Source organism: Pygocentrus nattereri, chromosome 12 (genome assembly GCF_015220715.1).
Source record: "Pygocentrus nattereri isolate fPygNat1 chromosome 12, fPygNat1.pri, whole genome shotgun sequence".
Taxonomy (NCBI): domain Eukaryota; kingdom Metazoa; phylum Chordata; class Actinopteri; order Characiformes; family Serrasalmidae; genus Pygocentrus; species Pygocentrus nattereri.
In genome coordinates this window covers 32,133,814-32,153,672 of record NC_051222.1, presented here as the reverse complement: position 1 = coordinate 32,153,672, position 19,859 = coordinate 32,133,814, and the positions used below count along the sequence as shown (strand labels likewise).

The following is a 19,859-nucleotide window of genomic DNA, read 5'->3' as shown; positions in this document are numbered from 1 at the left end:
AGCTGCTTTAGTTAACATGTGTCGCCCAGTTTACTTGTTTATAGTCCTAGTTTCACTGATTCTGCTGTTTGAGGTAAATGGTCGAAATGTAGAGTCTAATACAGGGTCTTCATCACCTCTGAGCAGTGATTCTCTCTCTCTCTCTCTCTCTATTCAATTCAGTAAGCTTTATTGGCATGACCATATTCACTTACAGTATTGCCAAAGCATCGTCAAAAATAACAAGAAAAGAGAACATTTATAACCGAGTGTAGGAACTTTTAATTTCATTTGATGTAAAAAAAATAATAATTATGAAAGAATCACATAAGAGAACAGTAAAAATAAATAAATAAAATAGAAATTTAAATAGCTACATAAATATTCCAAACAGGGCAGTTTTGGTGTGTGGGTGTGTGTGTGTGACTCACTGTCCCTCATACTGTGGCAGGTAGATGTGTACCGCGCTGCTAAGGTGCTGCTCTCTCTCCTCTCTCTCTGCTCTCTGGGCAGCTTCTCATTATCACTGAGGCAGCTAAATTGGGGGTGAATTTTCTCAAATGTATTAAAGTAAATTTCCTGTAGTGTGTTATATTTGTGTTATATGTCAAGACAACTTGCTGAAGTGCAGACTGAGCATCAGAACGGGGAAGAAAGGGGGTTTAAGTGGCTTTGAACATGGCGTGGTTGTTCGTGCCAGATAGGCTGGTCACACACAACCATCTCTAGGGTTTACAGAGAACGGTCCGAATAAGAGGAAATATCCAGTGAGCGGTCAGTTGTGTGGATGAAAATGCCTTGTTGATGTGAGAGGTCAGAGGAGAATGGGCAGACTGGTTCCAGATGATAGAAAGGCAACAGGAACCTTGTTGAAAGTGTAGCACGAAGAATTAAGGGAGGTCTGAAGGCAAAAGGGGGTCTGACCTTTTACTAGCAAGGTGTACCTAATATAGTGGCTGGTGAGTAAGTACTTAAAAAGGTCTTTTACAGTTTGTTACTTGTTACTACAAAGTTAATTACTTGCTTGTTAATTCTCTTCTTGTTACTTCTCTTTTTCCTGAGTACGTTGCTGTCCGTTGTTAACACTGAGAAGTTCCCCGTTGTGGGAATAATAAATATTATTTATTATAATATTAATATAACGTTATCTTACCTAAGTAGGGATTGTTAGCTTTCTTTACACCCCTGCCAGTAGATTAAGATGGCTCCGACTTATCTTTGGAAAATAGTGGTCTATGCATTTATATTAAACTGGAAAAAAAACATTTTTAAAAGATATTGTCTTTGAGTTATGGAGAGATTATCTTAAGACACTTAGTTTTGAGATACAAAGCCTTTTGTACATGAACTTTATTAGAGCTGTAGAAATTTTCAGTAGCACATTTTAATTCCACTTCTGTGCAAAAATACAACATATGAGTCTCAACAGTGTGAGTTTGTTTCTCTGGTTCTCAGATCTCCAGGTGGAGGTTCCTGAGAGAGTGATAGAGGGAGATGAAGTCACTCTCACATGTAAAACCACCTGCAGTCTGACAGTCACACCAACATTCACCTGGTACAGAAATGGAAGTTCTTTATCCTCCAGTACTGACCAGCTCCACCTGCACTCGGTCAGCAGCGATAATAAGGACAGGTATAACTGTGCTGTACTGGGTCAGAACTCTCCTGAGGTCACTCTTAATGTCAGATGTAAGTACAGATTCATTCATTCAGACTTATTTATTCTTATAAAAGCATTGTGTCAGAGTAAAAGTGCTGATCTAGAATTGGTTTCTATGGTGTGAAATTGAATGAAATGACATGAAAAATGAGTGAAATTATTGTTGTACGTGGGTATAGCAAGAATCTTTTCAACCTGGAGGGGTTAGACACAGCAATTTTATTGGGGTGGTAAACTCTTAGAGGAGAATGGTGCACATTAACATTATAAGATAACATTTGAAAGGGTAACGAGTTAATCCACTGTAGCGTTAGCAAGAATGTATACTCGGCACTGGATTCACTACTGATGAAATATAGACTCCATCATTACTCTAGACTTCATCATTACTCGGCTCTAAAGAGTATTTAGTTTACATGATGAATGATGGTCCCTGTGTGATACTAAATGTAAGTAGTAACGAATTTTTGATAGTTACCTCAGCTTACCAACATAGAGCCTACTTTCAGGGCCAGACCGGGACAGTTGTTCAGGCTGGGAGTCATGGATATGGAATATCATCACACATTGAAAAAATAATATGGTGCAAGTGCTTCGGTGACATATTTCATTCCACATATTCAGGCTTTCATTCAGTTTTCTTGCTGTCGGAAAGAAAACCTTGTATCTCCGTTTTTGGCATTTTTCAGTTTTGAAAGTATCTGTTACTCTTTACATTGCCTGTAAATTTTATGATGAATGTCCTAAAAGAAATTAATGTGTAATTAAAATTAATGTAATTAAAAATTCTGGTTCCACTGAAAGTGAAGTATGTTTTTTCCTTCTCCTGTAAAGTTACTATTTTGGAGATACAAGGTTTTCTTCCAACAGCAGCTAATCATGCTCTCTTTCTGGTTGTGTACCATCTCCATCTTTTGCAAAGAAAAATGAAAACACAATTAATTTATCATTTTTCCAGAAGTATCTAGAACATGCATAGCATCACCAAACACGTATGAAATGTATAATATACTATGTGGCTCAAGCTTTACACCATTCCACGATTTAAAAAAAAAACAAAAAAACTATGATTTATTGAAAAAAGCATGCATCTAAATCAGATCCACACTTGTTTCATATTATGTTTGCGTTTGAAACATCCATGAATCAGCTGTTTCATGCTAATCCCAAGCATCAAGACTTCTTCTGAAGAGTCAAATAACCAAACTGCTGTGTGCCGATTAGCAAAACTGTCTTTTTATGGATATCTATCTATATTTTGTGAGTTTGGGCTGAACAATGAAGAATATTCTGCAATATACTACAAATGAATATATTCAGCTGCTGGCTGACTAGCTAACGCTAAGATGGTATAGGCTACAAAACACAACCAAAACAAACCTAAACTAACAAAATTGTTCTTACATGGTGACCTGTTGCTCCCTGGCTGAATAAATCATCATTTTTGAACACCCAGCAGTCTCTTCTTAGAGTGTTTTCCTTTTCGGAAACCACTGCTCCAACAATCTCTGACCTCAGCGCTGAAACGTCCAGCGACACCGCCGGAGCAGAGCTTACTTCCGCCGGGCAAGCGGCGTCACTCGTGGACGTAGATGTAGCCTGCGCGACAGGCCGGATAAGAGACTGTGAGGGTCCTGCCGTTTTATGCAGCTTGGGAGGCATGCTGACAAACAACACTTAGCACAGTGATAGCACTACTAACCACGGCAGTTAAAAGACTGATAAACAAATAAAACTCAAAGTGCATCAAATATTTTTGAGAGAAAACTCTGCTTCGTAGAGAGCTCCACGCACACGTCTATTCCATGCCATGTCACACCAGAAGTCCCAGAGTGTTTTCCTTTTATTACCCTTTTCCTCTTCTTCTCCATTTCTTCGTCAGACGCGATAAGCACACACTCGCTAGCTTTACCGAATGAGCGGGTAAAGAGTGTTTTTTTTTACATATGTCGGCACACAAAGACGTGATTCACGAAACAGGACTGCAGAGGCAGCATGTGGTCTCAAGCTGTACCGTGTTGTTTAGTTCATCATATGTTGTAGCATTATCTGCCGTCCAGGCCAGGCCACTGGGAGATCTCCTATTTCTCCCGACGGCCAGTCCAGGCCTGCTTGCTTCATATAATGTAGCTCACAAAGCAGCTCTGCTGATCTGCAAATAATTAGTGTGGTCATAATTTTATGAACATTAACAGAATAATAGTGTTGTTAACCATTAAACACATTTTTTAAAAACAGTTTAACTTTGGAAAACTTGAAATGATCTCATCTTGTTTTCCATCACATTATATGAAAAAATATTGCATGTTTTGTTTCTACTCTGTGCTGAATATTGTTAAAAACTTCAGTTACAGGAATGTTGCAGTAATCAACTTACAACTTACAAGTTATACACTGATACAGAGAATTTAATAGTTTTAAATGTTTTTTTCTTTCTAATTTGGAAGGGGAGTACTAGCTGCTTTCTTAAGCAAAACAAAATGAATAACATTAATGTAAGAAATGTCAGGCATTTAGTAAAATGATTCCTGGAGCTGCAACAAAAGTAATCAAGTAAACAAAAGTGAATGATGTGCATCTGCAATACTGTAGTTTTGTGGAAACGTATTACTTTGCTTAATCTAACAGAAAAGCACCTCTATAAAGTGTGATGTGTCTTTCTACCTCTAGATGGCCCAAAGAGCGTCTCAGTGTCCATCAGTCCCTCTGGTGAAATAGTGGAGGGCAGGTCAGTGACTCTGACCTGCAGCAGTGATGCAAACCCACCTGTGCAGAACTACACCTGGTTTAAAGGAGCATCATCAGTAGGAAAAGGAGAGACTTACACAATGAACAACATCAGCTCTGTGGACAGTGGAGAATACAAGTGCAGATCCAGTAATGAACATGGACAGAAACTCTCTGAAGCTCTAACTCTGAATGTTTTGTGTGAGTCTGTTTTGTAGCAGTTCTCTTTCTAGAGCTGTAATGTCTTGTAATGCTTCAATACACTCTTTGCTGTTTTCTTCTAATTTCTAGATCCTCCAAAGAACATCTCAGTGTCCGTCAGTCCCTCTGGTAAAATAGTGGAGGGCAGTTCAGTGACTCTGACCTGCAGCAGTGATTCAGTTTCACCTGTGGAATATCACTGGTTTAAAGGAACATCATCAGTAGCAAAAGGAGAAACTTACACGATGAAGAAGATCAGCTCTGTGAACAGAGGAGAATACAAGTGTAGGTCCAGTAATAAACATGGAGAGAAACTCTCTGAAGCTCTAACTCTGAATGTTTTGTGTGAGTACATTCATGTTTTTGTAGAATATCCTAGTAATATCATGTGATGAGACCAACACAATGAACAAAATCAGCTCTGTCAGCAGTGGACATCAGGGCAAATCAGTGTTACTTTACAACAAAGGACTTACTGTTGGGTGTTTAATGCTGGCAGAGCTGCACTGGCTGCATTTTGTACCAATCCTGATACATATTTGGAGTTTTTTAACTAAAGTATTAGAGATAACAGAACTTTTTCAGTGATCTTGTGAAAACATTAGGTGTTAGTGTGTACCTCTGAATATTTCTTATTAAATACTGGTAAATTGTATGCTCTTAATGCCATTTATTGTTATTATCAAACCTATTTGCTTCTAAAGCTGTACTGGTGCCATTAAAGTCTATTTTGAACTGATCTTCCCCCTCAGATAATGCAGCATTAACTGGACTCCATACTTTTTGTCATTTAATCATGACCTTGCACCAGCTATTCATTTTCACTGCAGTATTGAACTTGCGTAGCCTTTATTTTAGCTGCTATGATAATGCTAAGAGCTGTTATGTTAGCTCGAAGCTATCCATGCATTCACTGGGTTTCAGATAACATTTAGCTGCTCAACCAGCTTTTAAAAGCTGGCAATTGGGGAAAAACTTCAACCATTTTTGGGTATATGCATTGGCTTTAATCCTGTTTCCTGGCCGTAGATGCGGATGAGGAAAAACTTTTTACTGTAAAAAGTCTCGATTGAGGGCTAGCTGTTACTACAGTTACTATAGCCGGCTTTTCAATGCAGCAAAATCACACTGAAGCGAAGTGGAGCTCCAGAGCACTGTAGAATGTATTTGCAGTTTTAAGTCAACCTTAAAATAATTAAAGTAGTTGTCTCAACAGACTTTTTCATTCACACTCTTTCCTGGTAGTGACACTAGCAGGAAAAAAAAACAGGGCACCTTTGCACTTCTTAAAGACATATGGACCCCCCCAACTGTTTGACATTACAGACTCAAACACATGCATAATTGACCATATTTTGGAGCTGGACTGTTATATCCACCCAGAAGTACAGCCAACGTCGATGTTTTATGTTCTGATTTGATTTATACAAATACTGTATAAAACCAACAAGACCATTCAATCACTTAAAGATAACTCAAATATTCTGGAAGTTCTGATGTGTGTTGTTTAATTCAGATCCTCCAAAGAATGTCTCAGCATCCATCAGTCCCTCTGGTGAAACAGCAGAGGGCAGTTCAGTGAATCTGACCTGCAGCAGTGATGCAAACCCACCTGTGCAGAACTACACCTGGTTTAAAGAAGGTGGAAGCTCACCTGTAGGATCTGGACACAGTTACAGGGCTCTACAGAGAGGATCCTACTACTGTGAGGCTCAGAATGAACACGGATCTCAGAAATCAGCTGCAGTAACTGTCGGTGAAAAAGGTATTATTGATATAGAAAAAGCTACTAAGCGGAGAAACATTTTGTTAAAAAAAATGACTTCAACGTTTATGTTCACACAGGGAAAACGAGTGCAAAGTTTGGAAGATCCATGATGGAAGTTCTGTGCATTGTACTTGGAGGGTTAACTGGAGTGGTAGCTCTTTTATGCATTGTTTTTTGTGTAAGGTAAGCATCTATATGCACTATTAACAGGAAAACTAGAAAAGTGCTTTACAATTAACACAATTGCAAAAGTATTTCACTGCACGTTAGCATACTGTGTTCTGTCATGGAATTCCATTTTATGTGTAGGTACCCTAGATTATCACCAGTGAAAAAATAAGTTATTTTTCTATGTTTTATTTTATTACATTATATTCCTTGAAATTAACCGTATAACTTTTGACTTGTAATAAAATGTATTTTGATTTTATTCATACATATATACGTTTGTCATTTTATAGTTTTGTATTATTATTATTGAATTTATATTTTATACTATTATATATTAATGCTATTTATTTTATCATTTTTATCGTATTATTTTATAATATTTTGGTTAATTTGTATTGAAAGCACTAAGAGTCTGAAGTGAAATGTGTTATATGAAATGAAAGATGTTATAAATAATAAAATGATGATGATTTATTATTATTTAATTAATTTGATTATTTTCTCCCCAGGAGATACAGACAACGGAGTACAGCTGCATGCAAAACACAGGCAAGTTGAACGGAACACTATTTTGATATAGTTTACACCTGTACAAGCTGCTGTTTATTTTGTGTTTGGCTTTTTGGTTATAACATGTTGATCTTTATCTGTAAATTATGTTTTAATGCTTTGTAATTGTTGTTCCAGTAACTGGAACAGTGTAATAGTGATTTGTTGTTGTTGTTTAGTTTTTTGTTTCAGACTACTTCACTCTGTAACGGGGTGTGAAGTTGTGTGACATAAATGAATAGAACAGATCAGACAGTCTGATGCAGCATATTCATTTACAAGCCTACATTTGGCCTGAATGAAACAGTAAATAGGCTAAAGCCCACATGGTTGTCCCCAATCTTTGTGCACTGATTCCAAAACTGTATGTTTAATATTAAAGAGCAAATAACCTGACAGTGTAAAGGAGTGCGTGAACTACATATAGCAGCACAGTTTGTTGCAAAGAGTTACAACTCAGTGTTGTGTTAATAATTTAGCCTACTTACAAGCTAAACTATAAAGAATTTTGGTGGTTTATAGTTTTATAGTCAAAGTCTGAGTCCAAATGATGGCAAGATTGAGAAAAAACAGATACTGATAATTTATGGTAATTGATTTACAAAAGACACAGCCAATCACAGTAAACATCATTCAAATGTTACAAACCCTGCCATCTTTACTATAAACACACAATCAGTGTCTTGTTAAAAATATTAATTTTGCTAATATTTAAAAACTCAAATGTAAACAGTACAATCCGTTGAACAGCTGCCTCAAAGTAAAATCATTGTGAATGATATGTGATGCTTACAGATCTGTTTTTGAATGAATATTGAGCCTGTTTAGGTAAGACTAAGACCGTTTTATATTAGCAGGATTAGATGCTTAGACACAGTCTAAGTCACACAGTCAGCTGTTGCAGGTCGCACATATGCACATTATGATACTTATAATACAGCTTTAACTTAGAGCTTTAAGAATGAGTAAGGAACTTTATAATCTACCCTAAAAGATCTGTACTGTTGCATTTTGAGTTTTAGAGAACGGATTGTTTTCTTAAGAAGCCCAGCAGAAAGATCACTCTCTTGAAAAAAAAAATGCACAAAGTTTCTTTGACTCTTTGCTCTGATAGAAAAGGCCAAATTATAGTAATGTAGCCCTCTTTTGCTGTACAGGGGGTTGACAATTACTTACCCCGAGTTCGTGGGTATGGTTCTCACCTGTTAAGTTCACTGTATGGCCAAGGAAACTTAACCACCCAACTCTAACTTGGTGTAATAAGCAGCAACAATATACCCAGTGAATGGAGCCAGACAAGGAGTATGAAAAAGGTAGAAAATCTATTATAAAAATAAATATGTTTTTAAATTGTACAACAGCTTTTTCTTTTAAAAAAAAAAACAGAATAGTTCACTTGGGTTCAGATTAGGTATCAATTAAAGACCATTTACACAATGCCACCTTTCAAATGAGTTTCCCGAATACCAACACTTACACTTAATGCCAAGAAAATAGACTTGAAATACGTTTTTAACTTAAGCTTTCTTTTAACCGAGGAGAATGGCAAAACGTAGAAATCAACTTGTGTTTTAACGTGTAGTTTTAAAGGATTTACAATTACAGTTTTTATATGCGCTGCAGATCAATTACTTTCTTTTTAAACCATTTAACACAATTACTGAGATGACACGTCACTCGTTATAATAATAATACCCTTACACAAGCCGGCAAACTCAAAAGAACAAAATAATAAAAGTTGCAGGCCTGTTCAAACTCAGTGCAGCATAAAGTGGATCCGTATTTTTAAGGGAAAAGTCTGCTTACAGTTCCGGTTTTAATGTCGTGTGTCCAACTCTCACCAACGTCACCAAAGCGTGCTCACAGACGTCCACAGCTCTCTGAGAGAGGCGCTATCGGGCAGCGTTAATGCTCCTCGTACAGTCTTCACCACTGCGCAGTCCAGCACACACAAAACTCCTCTCTGAACCAGTAAAAGTGCTTAAGCTAGCGGCTAAAGCTAACGGGCTCAGTCCAGGACACGAGCACTGCAGCATACCGTAGTAGCGAAACTATTCCAGTAACTGTTCATTGGAATAAACTGTGAACGTTCTAGTCTCTTAGCAAGGTATCGGTGTGACGTATGTGAAGGGGGTGGGGCTGAGAGAGAGAGAGAGGGGGTGGGGCTGAGAGAGAGAGAGAGAGAGAGAGAGAGAGAGAGAGAGAGATGTTATGGTTTCTCTCTCAGAGAAACTGAGTAGCCGAAGCTGTTGTGTTTTTTATTAAAAGTGGCTCCACCGAACTCAGTCACCGGGTCCTTCACTCTTCTTGGTTTCCTCGTCCTCCCTACCTATCGCCGACCGAACTAACCCACAGCCCGAGTCTCAGTGAAGAAGCGAACGCCAAGTTTTACAGTAGCTAGCGGCTAACGCTAAGTGGTAATTCACACAGTACGTCACTCACGTAATTCTGCGCTGTAACTGGAGACTTCACATGCTGCTGCAGACTTGGTGGGTTGCAGTTCACTGTCGCTAAATGAGGATAAAACTGAAAGTTTTATCATAATCGTTACTGAGCTCTGCCAGCTGCAGTAGCCCTTTCCCGCCTTATCACATCACGGCTCTCTCGCGACTGAGTGGCGCCGCCCCCCAACCCCCAACCCCCCCCTTCCCTCATACCTGACCGCGCCTCCGGGCCATTCTAATAGGAGGAGAACAATGACAGGCACTCTCTCTGTCCAACAGCATTTCCTTAAACGCGGACAATAAAACTGGGTTGTGGAAGCACATGGAATTCCAATACATTCCACTTAAACGCGGCATATTATGAGATAGCCGTTCATCTACCTTATTGCACCTTAATTTCCACCAATTCACACAGACTACACGTATTCACATTGAATTGGAAGTGAAAAATATTTGAAAATATCAAAATAAGAGCAGTGTTTTAGCCCAGGGCTACAGTAACATTACCTGCAGGACAAAACAGAGCTTAGAACATTTCACTCAGATTTCGTACTTTCTCACAAAGCAGTTTTCTTTGAATTTTAGTACTAAAATCCCAATTTTATTTTTTCTTTAGTTGCAGAAATAAATGACACATAATTGGTAAGCCTTTCAATATAGTCTTGTAGTGTAAATTGCATATCAGCAATAGCTATCAAAATTATGTTTATGACATTAATGACATTACTTAGAGGTAGCATGCAAATGAAAAAAAAACAAAGGCACCAATACTGAACCTTGGGGGACTCCAAAACAAATGTTACATTTTTGATGAATGACTTTGAAATAAGACTTAAGAACTTTCTGTTCATTAAATAAATTTTAAACCATGCCTGAGAGGCCTACACAATATTTAAGTCCAGAGGCGGCGCTTTACACCACTGCATTCGACGCTTTGCATTGCGTTTGGTGATGTAAGGTTTGGATGCAGCTGCTCGGCCATGGAAACCCATTCCATGAAGCTCTCTACGCTGTTCTTGAGCTAATCTGAAGGCCACATGAAGTTCGGAGGTGTGTAGCGAAACTGCAGTCAGAGTTCTGAGGCTGGTGAGACTAATTTAACTAACTACGTCTCTTTAGCAGACAAGAACCGTCTACCTTCCTTCTCTGAGGGTGGTTCAAACTTAAGGTCTGTAGACGAACAGACGAGTTACAAAAACAACAAAGGTTTCGGATCTGATCTTGGAGCATTCTGGCTAATTCTGACCTGTCTTTCTGACCAAGGCCAGCACAAAAATTTGAGCTATCTTCTGGTTGAGAACGCTAACTCTAACTCTCCAACTCTCACTCTCCAAAAGTTCCGTGCCCTGAGGTTTTTGCTCTGACTGCTGACCCTTCCTCTTGAGGTGGGATCAGAGTGCTGATAGGTTTTCCTACCATAACGCTTAATTAGCTATTCATTGTTTCCAACCCTGATTGGTTGCGCATAATTTTAGGAACACCTTCCCCAGAATCACTGCCTTCTTTGTTTGTTCCCTTTTCTTTGTTTAAAACTTTATTATATGATCAAATTGATTAAACTTTCAAAATCAAGGAATGAACAAAATATTTAGGTGTGTTTATAAGAGAGAGTTTAACCCTCGGTACCTGATACATGACACATGTTAAAGAACACAGATAATGCTTTTCCTATAATATCTGAATAAGGCCCAGTGCATATGGCAATAAGATTGACAATGAAAGGAAAGGAACAAAGGAAATAAAGAAAAGAATACCACATTCAGGATACATATTAATCACTGGTCCAACTCATTGCAATTAAATGGTTGTTTCTGTCGGTTATTAAAGTCAGACACTACGTCACTATTTCTAGAAATTAATAGTAGAAAGAGATACAGGTACTATTTAGGTAATAAACATAATATTAATAACAAGTAGCATCACTTACAGATTATATAAATGTTGATACTCAAGCAGACATGCCCAAGTCCCTTGGATTCTTTTATAAGCACTTGGTAATGGTGTGGTGTGCCTCGCCTCATTCTCACCACTTGGGGGTGTTCTGGCTCTATATCTGGACTGTCAATAAAATTTAAAATGGCTAACTTTGTTATAGATTCTCATAACAACCTTGTTCTTGATATCATCTCCAAACTTCTTGAAATGAACCCCATTGATTGGTGGCAATTCTGTATTGGTGCAGTCTATAGAACTTGATTCCTGGTACTTCACAATTTTAGTTAAAAGTTTGGGGAGATCTGCAGCTGGATTCCAGGCCAGAATTTATGGCCTGGTATGGTATGCCATATGGCGCCAAGGGGCTTGCGGATCTACCACTGTGTCCATATTCCCAAGATAACATCCTTTTAAGTTGTAAAACTTGTTGACAACCTAATCCTGTTTTGATGACCTCTGCTTTGAGAAGCCGGTGAAGCTTTTAGTTCAGACAGGTGGGGAATTTTCCTAAAAGACGTGATTCTGGGTCACCCAGATGTTGGTGTTGCTACACTATAGTGAGTCAAACCGCCACACTTGGAAGTACCAGAAAGCCCAGAAGTGCCATGATAGCAGAGGAAGGTCTGGATACAAATGTAAATAAAGAGGGCAGTATCCATGAACAGCATTAAGTGGACAGTTCTGCTGTCAGAGATGTGGCAAAATCAAATGTGTCCTAGACTATTGCCACTGCTAGATGTGCAGCAAGCTGGGACATCTGGTTGGGGATTGTCCGCTGGCCATAGCCACAGCCAGAGGCACAGTACAATCGCCAGTGCTGGACATGTGGCTGGCCAAGAAATTAGGCTAAGATTTGTTCATTGAGGGTGAAGTCAGCAGGAAAGAATGCTGGCCTAACCAAGAAGAACGGCAAAGAACAATGACTGCACTGTTTCCATGCACTGATGTGGTGGACACAAGATTGTCAGTTACAGTGGCCCAACCAGAAGTGGCACCTGCTGCGTTCAAGCTGGAAGGATTCTACCATTCGACAGATGTTGAATTTTAATTGGAAATGAAATTCATATTGTCAAACCCCAACACTGGCTTTACATCAACCTCCACTGTTGGACAGATGTTGAAATTCAAGTGGAAATCAAAATCATATATTTATTGAAAAACATTAGGTTGACATCAAGCTTCAATGTTGAATAGGGTCAGCTGTGATGCACAGAGAGTAATTGGGAGCCTTACTCAAGGGCACTTCAGCCATGGACAGGAATAGTAAGGGATTGAAGAACTAACCCTGTGATTAGTGGGCAACCTGCTCTACCTCCTGAGACATAGCTGCCCCAACTGTACCATAGACACCCCAACAGCTGTGGCCTCTCTGTGGAGTCAGTCATGAATAAGCCATGGAGGTACAACAACAAAAAACTTCAGAATGGCAAGCTTAGTCAGACATTTAAAACGCATCACCCTGCTGAACATGTCCAATTTCAGGAAGCTATCAAAAAGTAAAAGCATCTAAAACTAAAGCCATCAAGCACTTTTTCATTTTTGAAAACAATTAAATTATAGTTAGGTAGAGACCTGCTCAGGGGGTAGAGCAAGTTTTTCATTAAGCACAGGGTTTGACCGTTCAATTTTTGATTCCTCAAAAATTGTCCATGGCTGAAGCGCCCTTGAGCAAGGCACCCAAATACTCCCCAGCTGCTGCAGCTACAGCTGCCCACTGTTCCTATCTAACACTGGAGATTGATGTCAACACATCATTTTTTGATAGGTAGCTGACTTTTGATTTCTAACCAAAATTCAACATTGGCCCAACTTTTGGAGGGTGATGTCAAGCCAACATTAGGCCTCAATCGCCAATGCTTTTTTTCTTAAATTTGTTCTTAAGGAAGGTCCTAAGAAAAAATGTCAGATTATTGCTGTGTTCTTCAACCACAGAGTTGTCTGCATCTTTGTGCTCTTGAAAGTGTGTAATCCTCACATATAAAGTGAAATGTGTCATTTTGTTTGTAGTGGGAGCTATAAACTAAATTTAGTTTTGTTAAAAATGTTTTAATGTGCTAAGCGCATTTTATTTGTATCAATGGAATCTTATTTTGTAAGATGATTCACTAGCAAATCAGTGATATGTCTTTTTTTTGCTTTAGGGGAATCAGTGCAACAACTTGGGTCCAGATCTATCCAATCAGGATGATGTTCAATATGCCAGTGTTGTACCCTGTAAAGTCAGAAACCCCAGGAATGCTGAGAACTCTGCAGTGAAACGTTCTGGATCTGATGAGGAGGTTCAGTATGCCAGCATCCAGCACCACCGTGACAAAGTAGTACAGAAGACTGAAGAAGATGACGTTCAGTATGCTAGTGTAAGATTTACTCGCACTGGTGCTGCCAACAGGTGAGAGGAACTGACCTCATCAAACTGTATTAAATTAGTCAAATCTAAATTACAGTAGCTTAAAATTGGAATATAATGGATCACACTGTTTGCTCTGTTGTTGCAGGCCTGCAGTTTCCACATGTGATGACTCGGTGATCTACAGTACTATGAAATAAACAACTTGGCAGTGCTGTTCAGGACTAAGGTTATGACCCATGAACACAACTTTTATTTCAAGGAAATGGGCCTTATTAGTTGGATGTAAACTGCAAAACACATCCTTTTTTTTTCTTTGGCAATTTCGTAAATAAGTCAATTTGACAGCCCTTTGATGTTCACTGGATCGGAATTTCACAATTTCAAACAGATACTATTTACAAGAGGATGACAACCTGAATGCTTACAATTTGATTAATTAAGTACTAAACTATTTTTTAAAAAATCCTTTTGGATATACAATTTAAAAAATGTCCAATTGCTTGGAACTGAGCCAACACTTTCCCATTGGTATTTATTCTAAATGTCAAAGAAGACTGCCCAAGCCATTTTCTTCAGTCTTTTGATCCATGACCATGTGGACCCTTCTGCAGCTTGTACAGTTCAACAGGTCCAACTGAAAACACCATCAGTAAAAATGTGCTAAACTTCACTCAAAATTACATAGTTTTCACATAATTTCCTTGTAAATACCTTTCATACAGTCAATCATGAATCCTTACTCAACCAGCTCCACATCCTGGCAGTGTCTTAGTGTTCTGGATAGTGTTGTGTAAAAGTGTAGTGTTCTTAGTGTTGTGTAAAATAAAAAATTTCTTGCTTTTACATGAGAGTTTGGTGTAATATGTAAACACAGGTAACTTTTCAAAACATACCATTTACTCTGCAGTCCATATATGAAAATAAGCTGCAAAACCAATTTCATGAAAGCTGAGACATTTGCATCTGTCTGCCTGTTCACCCTATTGCAGTTTAGCCACATCCATTAATGCTTTAGTTCAGACTGCTATTTGAATGAGGCACAGTATAAGGCAATCAACCAAAACAGAGGTCATTTACCCCTTAGACCCTTAGAGAGGTTTGGAAAAAGGAAAAATCAATTGTAATGTTGATAAATAAAATATGCACAGTGTAAGTAGAAGTAAAAATTAAACATGATAATGTAGGATTTGGACCCTTTAAGACATCAAACATGTTGCACTGGGTACCTATGCTTTGGAGGGCCACCCAGATATAATTAATAAAGACAATATAGGTTTTCACCAGACATCCAGAAATGAATGCTTAAAAAATAAAGATGTTATATTTGGACTATGTTAGTTAAGGTAACCAATAATGCCACAAATTTACATGTGATTTTCAGCCACAGTCTCAGCTAAAAATCAAACTTGCAAAACAATTATAACCGTCTCTGTAATCACCATTGCAGGTTCCTTTTGCCCTCTGACTGCAAGAAATTGATTTATGCCTTTGCTTACTGTAATCTTCTTGACTACTAATGCACTTATTTCTGTATTATTTAAAAGCTCTATTATGCATATTTATTTCATTTTATTCATATTTTATATTTTTTTTATTCTTGTATTTGACTGTTATTTTTAAGTGCTTTGTAAATGAAGGTTATAAGATTGAAACTATTAGATACAAGCCTATGGAGAAGATGACATCCCATGTTCTAAAATTATTGATTTTATTTTTAAAATATTTATTAAAAGAACTCAAACCTGTGCTCAATTGTATCCATGTTCTTTTTTGAAAATCAATCTACTAGTTAGAATTGTTGTGAATCCCTGTGATTCAAGTAAGTTGGTTACAAAATCAATGCTATGTGTGACCAAGGTCCTCTGGGAATAGGTACACTATTGCCAAAACCATTCGCTCATTTGCCTTCACACACACACAAACTTGAGTGACATCCCGTTCTTAATCCACAGGGTTGGATATGATATTGGCCCACCCTTTGCAGCTATAACAGCTTCAGCTCTTCTGGGAAGGCTTTCCACAAGGTTTAGGCGTGTGCATTTGTGAGGTCAGACACTGATGTTAGATGAGAAGGCCTGGCTCGGGTTGAGGTCCGGACTCTGTACAGGCTAGTCAAGTTCTTCCACACCAAACTGGCTCATCTACGTCTTTATGGACCTGTTTTGTGCACTGGTGCGCAGTCATGTTGGAACAGGAAGGGGCCGCCCCCAAACTGTTCCCACAAAGTTGGGAGCATGAATTTGTCCCAAATCTCTTGGTGCTGAAGCATTAAGAGTTCCTTTCACTGGAACTAAGAGGCCGAGCCCAACTTCTGAAAAACAACCCCACACCATATTCCCCCCTCCACCAAACTTTACCCAAACTCGTCCATCGGATTGCCAGACGGAGAAGCGTGATTCGTCACTCCAGAGAACACGTCTCCACTGCTCTAGAATCCAGTGACGGCACTTTACATGTATTGCATTGTGCTTGGATGCAGCTGCTTGGCCATGCAAACCCTTTCCTGCAATTGCACAGGTGGTGTCCGATCATGATACCATGCTGGAGTTCATTGAGCTCCTGAGAGCGACCCATTCTTTCACTAATGTTTGTGGAAGCAGTCTGCATGCATGGTGTTTTGAGAGCAAGGTGAAAAAGAAGACACCAACTTATGAACATCATGCATGGACTCCCACCAATTATGGTAACTTGACAATTATTGTGTGTGAGTCTAGTATATTATATATTCAATCTGAATCTTGGGGAAAACAAGGACCAACAAGCCTAACAAAGATGCAGTGAGGTTAAATCTCTTGAATTACCCTCCACTCTCGTCAGGGAAATCTCCTGTCCTTAACAGCCCCAGCTAATGAGACACACACATATACACACACACATATACACACACACACATATATCATTAGCTAGGGCTCTTAATGGCTCCCCTGCCTGTCTTCAGCAGTTACACAGCTGTTTCCACCTGTGGTAAGTCCCAAGTCCTTATAGTAAGAAAACATTTCAATTGCTAACATTATGTTAAAGGTGCAATTGCACTGTCATTAGCTGTGGTTTATATTTTAACCTGAATTTAAACCTTAGTGTCATGTGGGTTCTGCTGTGGCTTTGAAAGTTCCGGTTTAGAGCACACAGGTGATTTCAACTAAACCCAATTGTTATCATTTAAAAATATTCCACTAGATGGTGCTGTATCTGTTTTAACAGAGGTTGATCTTAAATCTGCTAAAAACGTTTTACAGAGAGAGGTTTTACTGATGTGTAAGGCAAGGTTATTGTGATTACTGTAAATTTTCAGCTCAGACATTTTAAATACCTTCTGTCATTGTTTTGTAGACTGGCATTGTTTTGTGGCTGCAATGTCTACAGAGGCAGGCAGATCTGCTGCGATGTCCCCGGCAGCAGGAGGGCCTGCTGTGACGTGGTACCCATGTGGTAGGAGGAAGGCCTGCCAGCTTAAGCAGAGGCCTCAAGAAGTGTTCTATATGATGCCTGAGAAAATATTGCTTGCAGAAATTTTAAAATTGCCTCTGAGAAAAGTCCTAAAAAACAAAACTTTCACAGTGTCTGGTGGGGTAATACATTGTAAAAAGTCAAGGTAAAGTTGCACTTCATTATAAATCCTTCTCAAGCGCCATCTTCATCATATGCACTAGGGGTAGCCATAACTGAGGGGTCAGTGGATGCTGAGGCGCATAGTGCGCAGAGGTCACGAACTTTCTGCAGACAATCACTACAGACCTCCAAACTTCATGTGGCCTTCAGATCAGCTCAAGAACAGCGCAGAGCTTCATGGAATGGGTTTCCATGGCCGAGCAGCTGCATCCAAGCCTTACATCACCAAGCGCAATGCAAAGCATGGAATGCAGTGGTGTAAAGCGCCACCACTGGACTCTAGAGCAGTGGAGACATGTTCTCTGGGGTGATGAATCGCTCCTCTCCGTCTGGCAATTCTTTGGACAAGTCTGTATTTGGCGGTTGCCAGGAGAACGGTACTTGTCTGACTGGATTGTGCCAAGTGTAAAGTTTGGTGGCGGGGGGATTATGGTGTGGGGTTGTTTTTCAGGAGTTGGGCTCTGCCCCCTTACTTCCAGTGAAAGGAACTCTTAAAGCTTCAGCACCAAGAGATTTTGGACAATTTCATGCTCCCAACTGTGTGGGAACAGTTTGGGGATGGCCCCTTCCTGCTCCACCATGACTGCACACCAGTGCACAAAGCAGGTCCATAAAGACATGGATGAGCGAGTTTGGTGTGGAAGAACTTGACTGGCCTGCACAGAGTCCTGACCTCAACCCGAGAGAACACCTTTGGGATGAATTAGAGTGGAGACTCAAAACACCAAAAAACACCATGCACGCAGACTGCTTCACAAACATTAGTGAAAGAATGTGTCGCTCTCAGGAGTTCTCAGGAGTGAATTCCAGCATGGTACCTTGATATGACACCACCAGTGCAAGTCCAGTTGTGAAATGTCCTCACTACTAAATATTCCACAGTCAGCTGTCAGTGGGATTATAAAGTGGAAGCGATTGGGAACGACAGCAACTCAGCCACGAAGCGGTCGGCCACGTAAAATGACAGAGCGGGGTCAGCGGATGCTGAGGGGCGTAGTGCGCAGAGGTCACCAACTTTCTGCAGAGTCAATCACTACAGACCTCCAAACTTCATGTGGCCTTCAGATCAGCTCAAGAACAGCGAGAAAGCTTCATGGAATGGGTTTACCAGTGTGTTACATTACCTTCAGTAATGTAGACACCAGTTGTTGTAGTTGCAAAAGGGGACATTTTAACCCATTCTTGTCTGATGAACACTTCAGCTGTTCTAACAGTCTGGGATCTCTGTTGTCATTTATTGCACTTCATAATGCACCACGTGCTTTCAAAGGGAGATAAGTCTACACTCCAGGGATGTCAGTGAAACACCTGCCCTTTCTTACTAATAAGCATTATTGCACATGCAGAATGTGGCTTGGCACGGTCTTGCAGAAACAAGCAGGGACACCCCCGAAAAAATGCATACCCTTCAGCATTAATGGAAAAGTAGACTCATCAGACCACAGCACACATTTCCAATGTACGTTTTACCCAGAGAAGTCAGTGGTGGTGTTCTGGATGTTGTTAATATGTGGCTCCGCTTTGCAGGGTCTAAACTTGTATTTGTGGATGCAGCAGCAAACTTTACTGAAAAGGGATTTTCAGTGTATTCCAGAGCCCATGTGGTTATATTCCTTACAGAAGCATGTCAGCTTTTGATGCAGTGCCATCTGAGGGATCAAATGTCACAGGCATTCAATATTTGGTTTAGAATTTGTCCTTTATGCACAGAGATTGCTGCTGATTCCTTGAATCTTTAAATGTTGTGAATTGTACTTGGTGAAATCTCTACATTTCTTGCAGTCATGCACTGAGAAATGTTCCTTCCTTAATGTTGTTCCTCTCATGCAACTTTTTTTGCATAAAGGGGAAACTGAGCCATTAGCGAACGGTCCTTTTATACTCAATGATGACGGCGTTCACCGTTATCTATTCACCCGTTTACCCCTGAAAAGCTCCAGATCAGGTGCTTTTTTGATTATTTCACATTTATTCTGTTCATCTGTATTTACTCTGGTTTTCACTTCCCTTGATTTTTGTGACTATGACACACATATTCTGACCCCCTCTTGATCTGGTCAACAGTTGTTTTCCATCACCTCTCTCTGATTGGTTTTGATTTTTCAGGCTTGCTTCACTGACAGTGTGGCCCTTTAGACTTCATATTGAGAGTTAACAGATTCCAAATTCACCATGCCAGGGTTGAAATCAACTCTAGACTTTTTATCTACTTACTAGTGAAATAATGATGGCATAACACACATCTGACCACTGAACAGCTAAACAGCCAACTGTCCAAATATTTTTGAGCCCTCAAATGACAATAAGAAACATGTGTAGCCAGTTGCAACCATTTGGAGCCCAGAGCCTCAACTACTTTAAAAGTTTTTGTCCAGGGGAGCCCATTCCTGTCTTTTTCCTACAACTCAAGAGTCATTAAACCTGCTCCTGCATGTTTCTTGCAGGATCGTTTTTTTAACCAAGAAG

At 39.5% G+C, this 19,859-nt stretch overlaps 1 protein-coding gene across 8 annotated transcripts in view; it reads left to right on the top strand.

Annotated features, from left to right (window-relative positions):
* LOC108443944 (sialoadhesin-like) overlaps positions 1-15,536 on the top strand; it is a 108,443-nt gene extending 92,907 nt beyond the window's left edge. For 4 of the 8 annotated variants that reach the window (XM_037543790.1, XM_037543792.1, XM_037543788.1 and 1 more), the window contains 8 exons: positions 1,435-1,668; positions 4,310-4,567; positions 4,658-4,912; positions 6,084-6,332; positions 6,413-6,518; positions 7,016-7,055; positions 13,576-13,823; positions 13,930-15,536. In XM_037543790.1, the coding sequence (XP_037399687.1) occupies positions 1,435-1,668; positions 4,310-4,567; positions 4,658-4,912; positions 6,084-6,332; positions 6,413-6,518; positions 7,016-7,055; positions 13,576-13,823; positions 13,930-13,981 (1,442 nt within the window). In that variant the 3' untranslated portion in view covers positions 13,982-15,536. Of the gene's footprint in view, positions 1-1,434; positions 1,669-4,309; positions 4,568-4,657; positions 5,498-6,083; positions 6,333-6,412; positions 6,519-7,015; positions 7,056-13,575; positions 13,824-13,929 lie in introns of those variants that run through there. The other 4 variants (XM_037543794.1, XM_037543789.1, XM_037543786.1 and 1 more) reach the window with 3 other exon arrangements.
* The last annotated feature ends 4,323 nt before the right edge of the window (positions 15,537-19,859 follow it).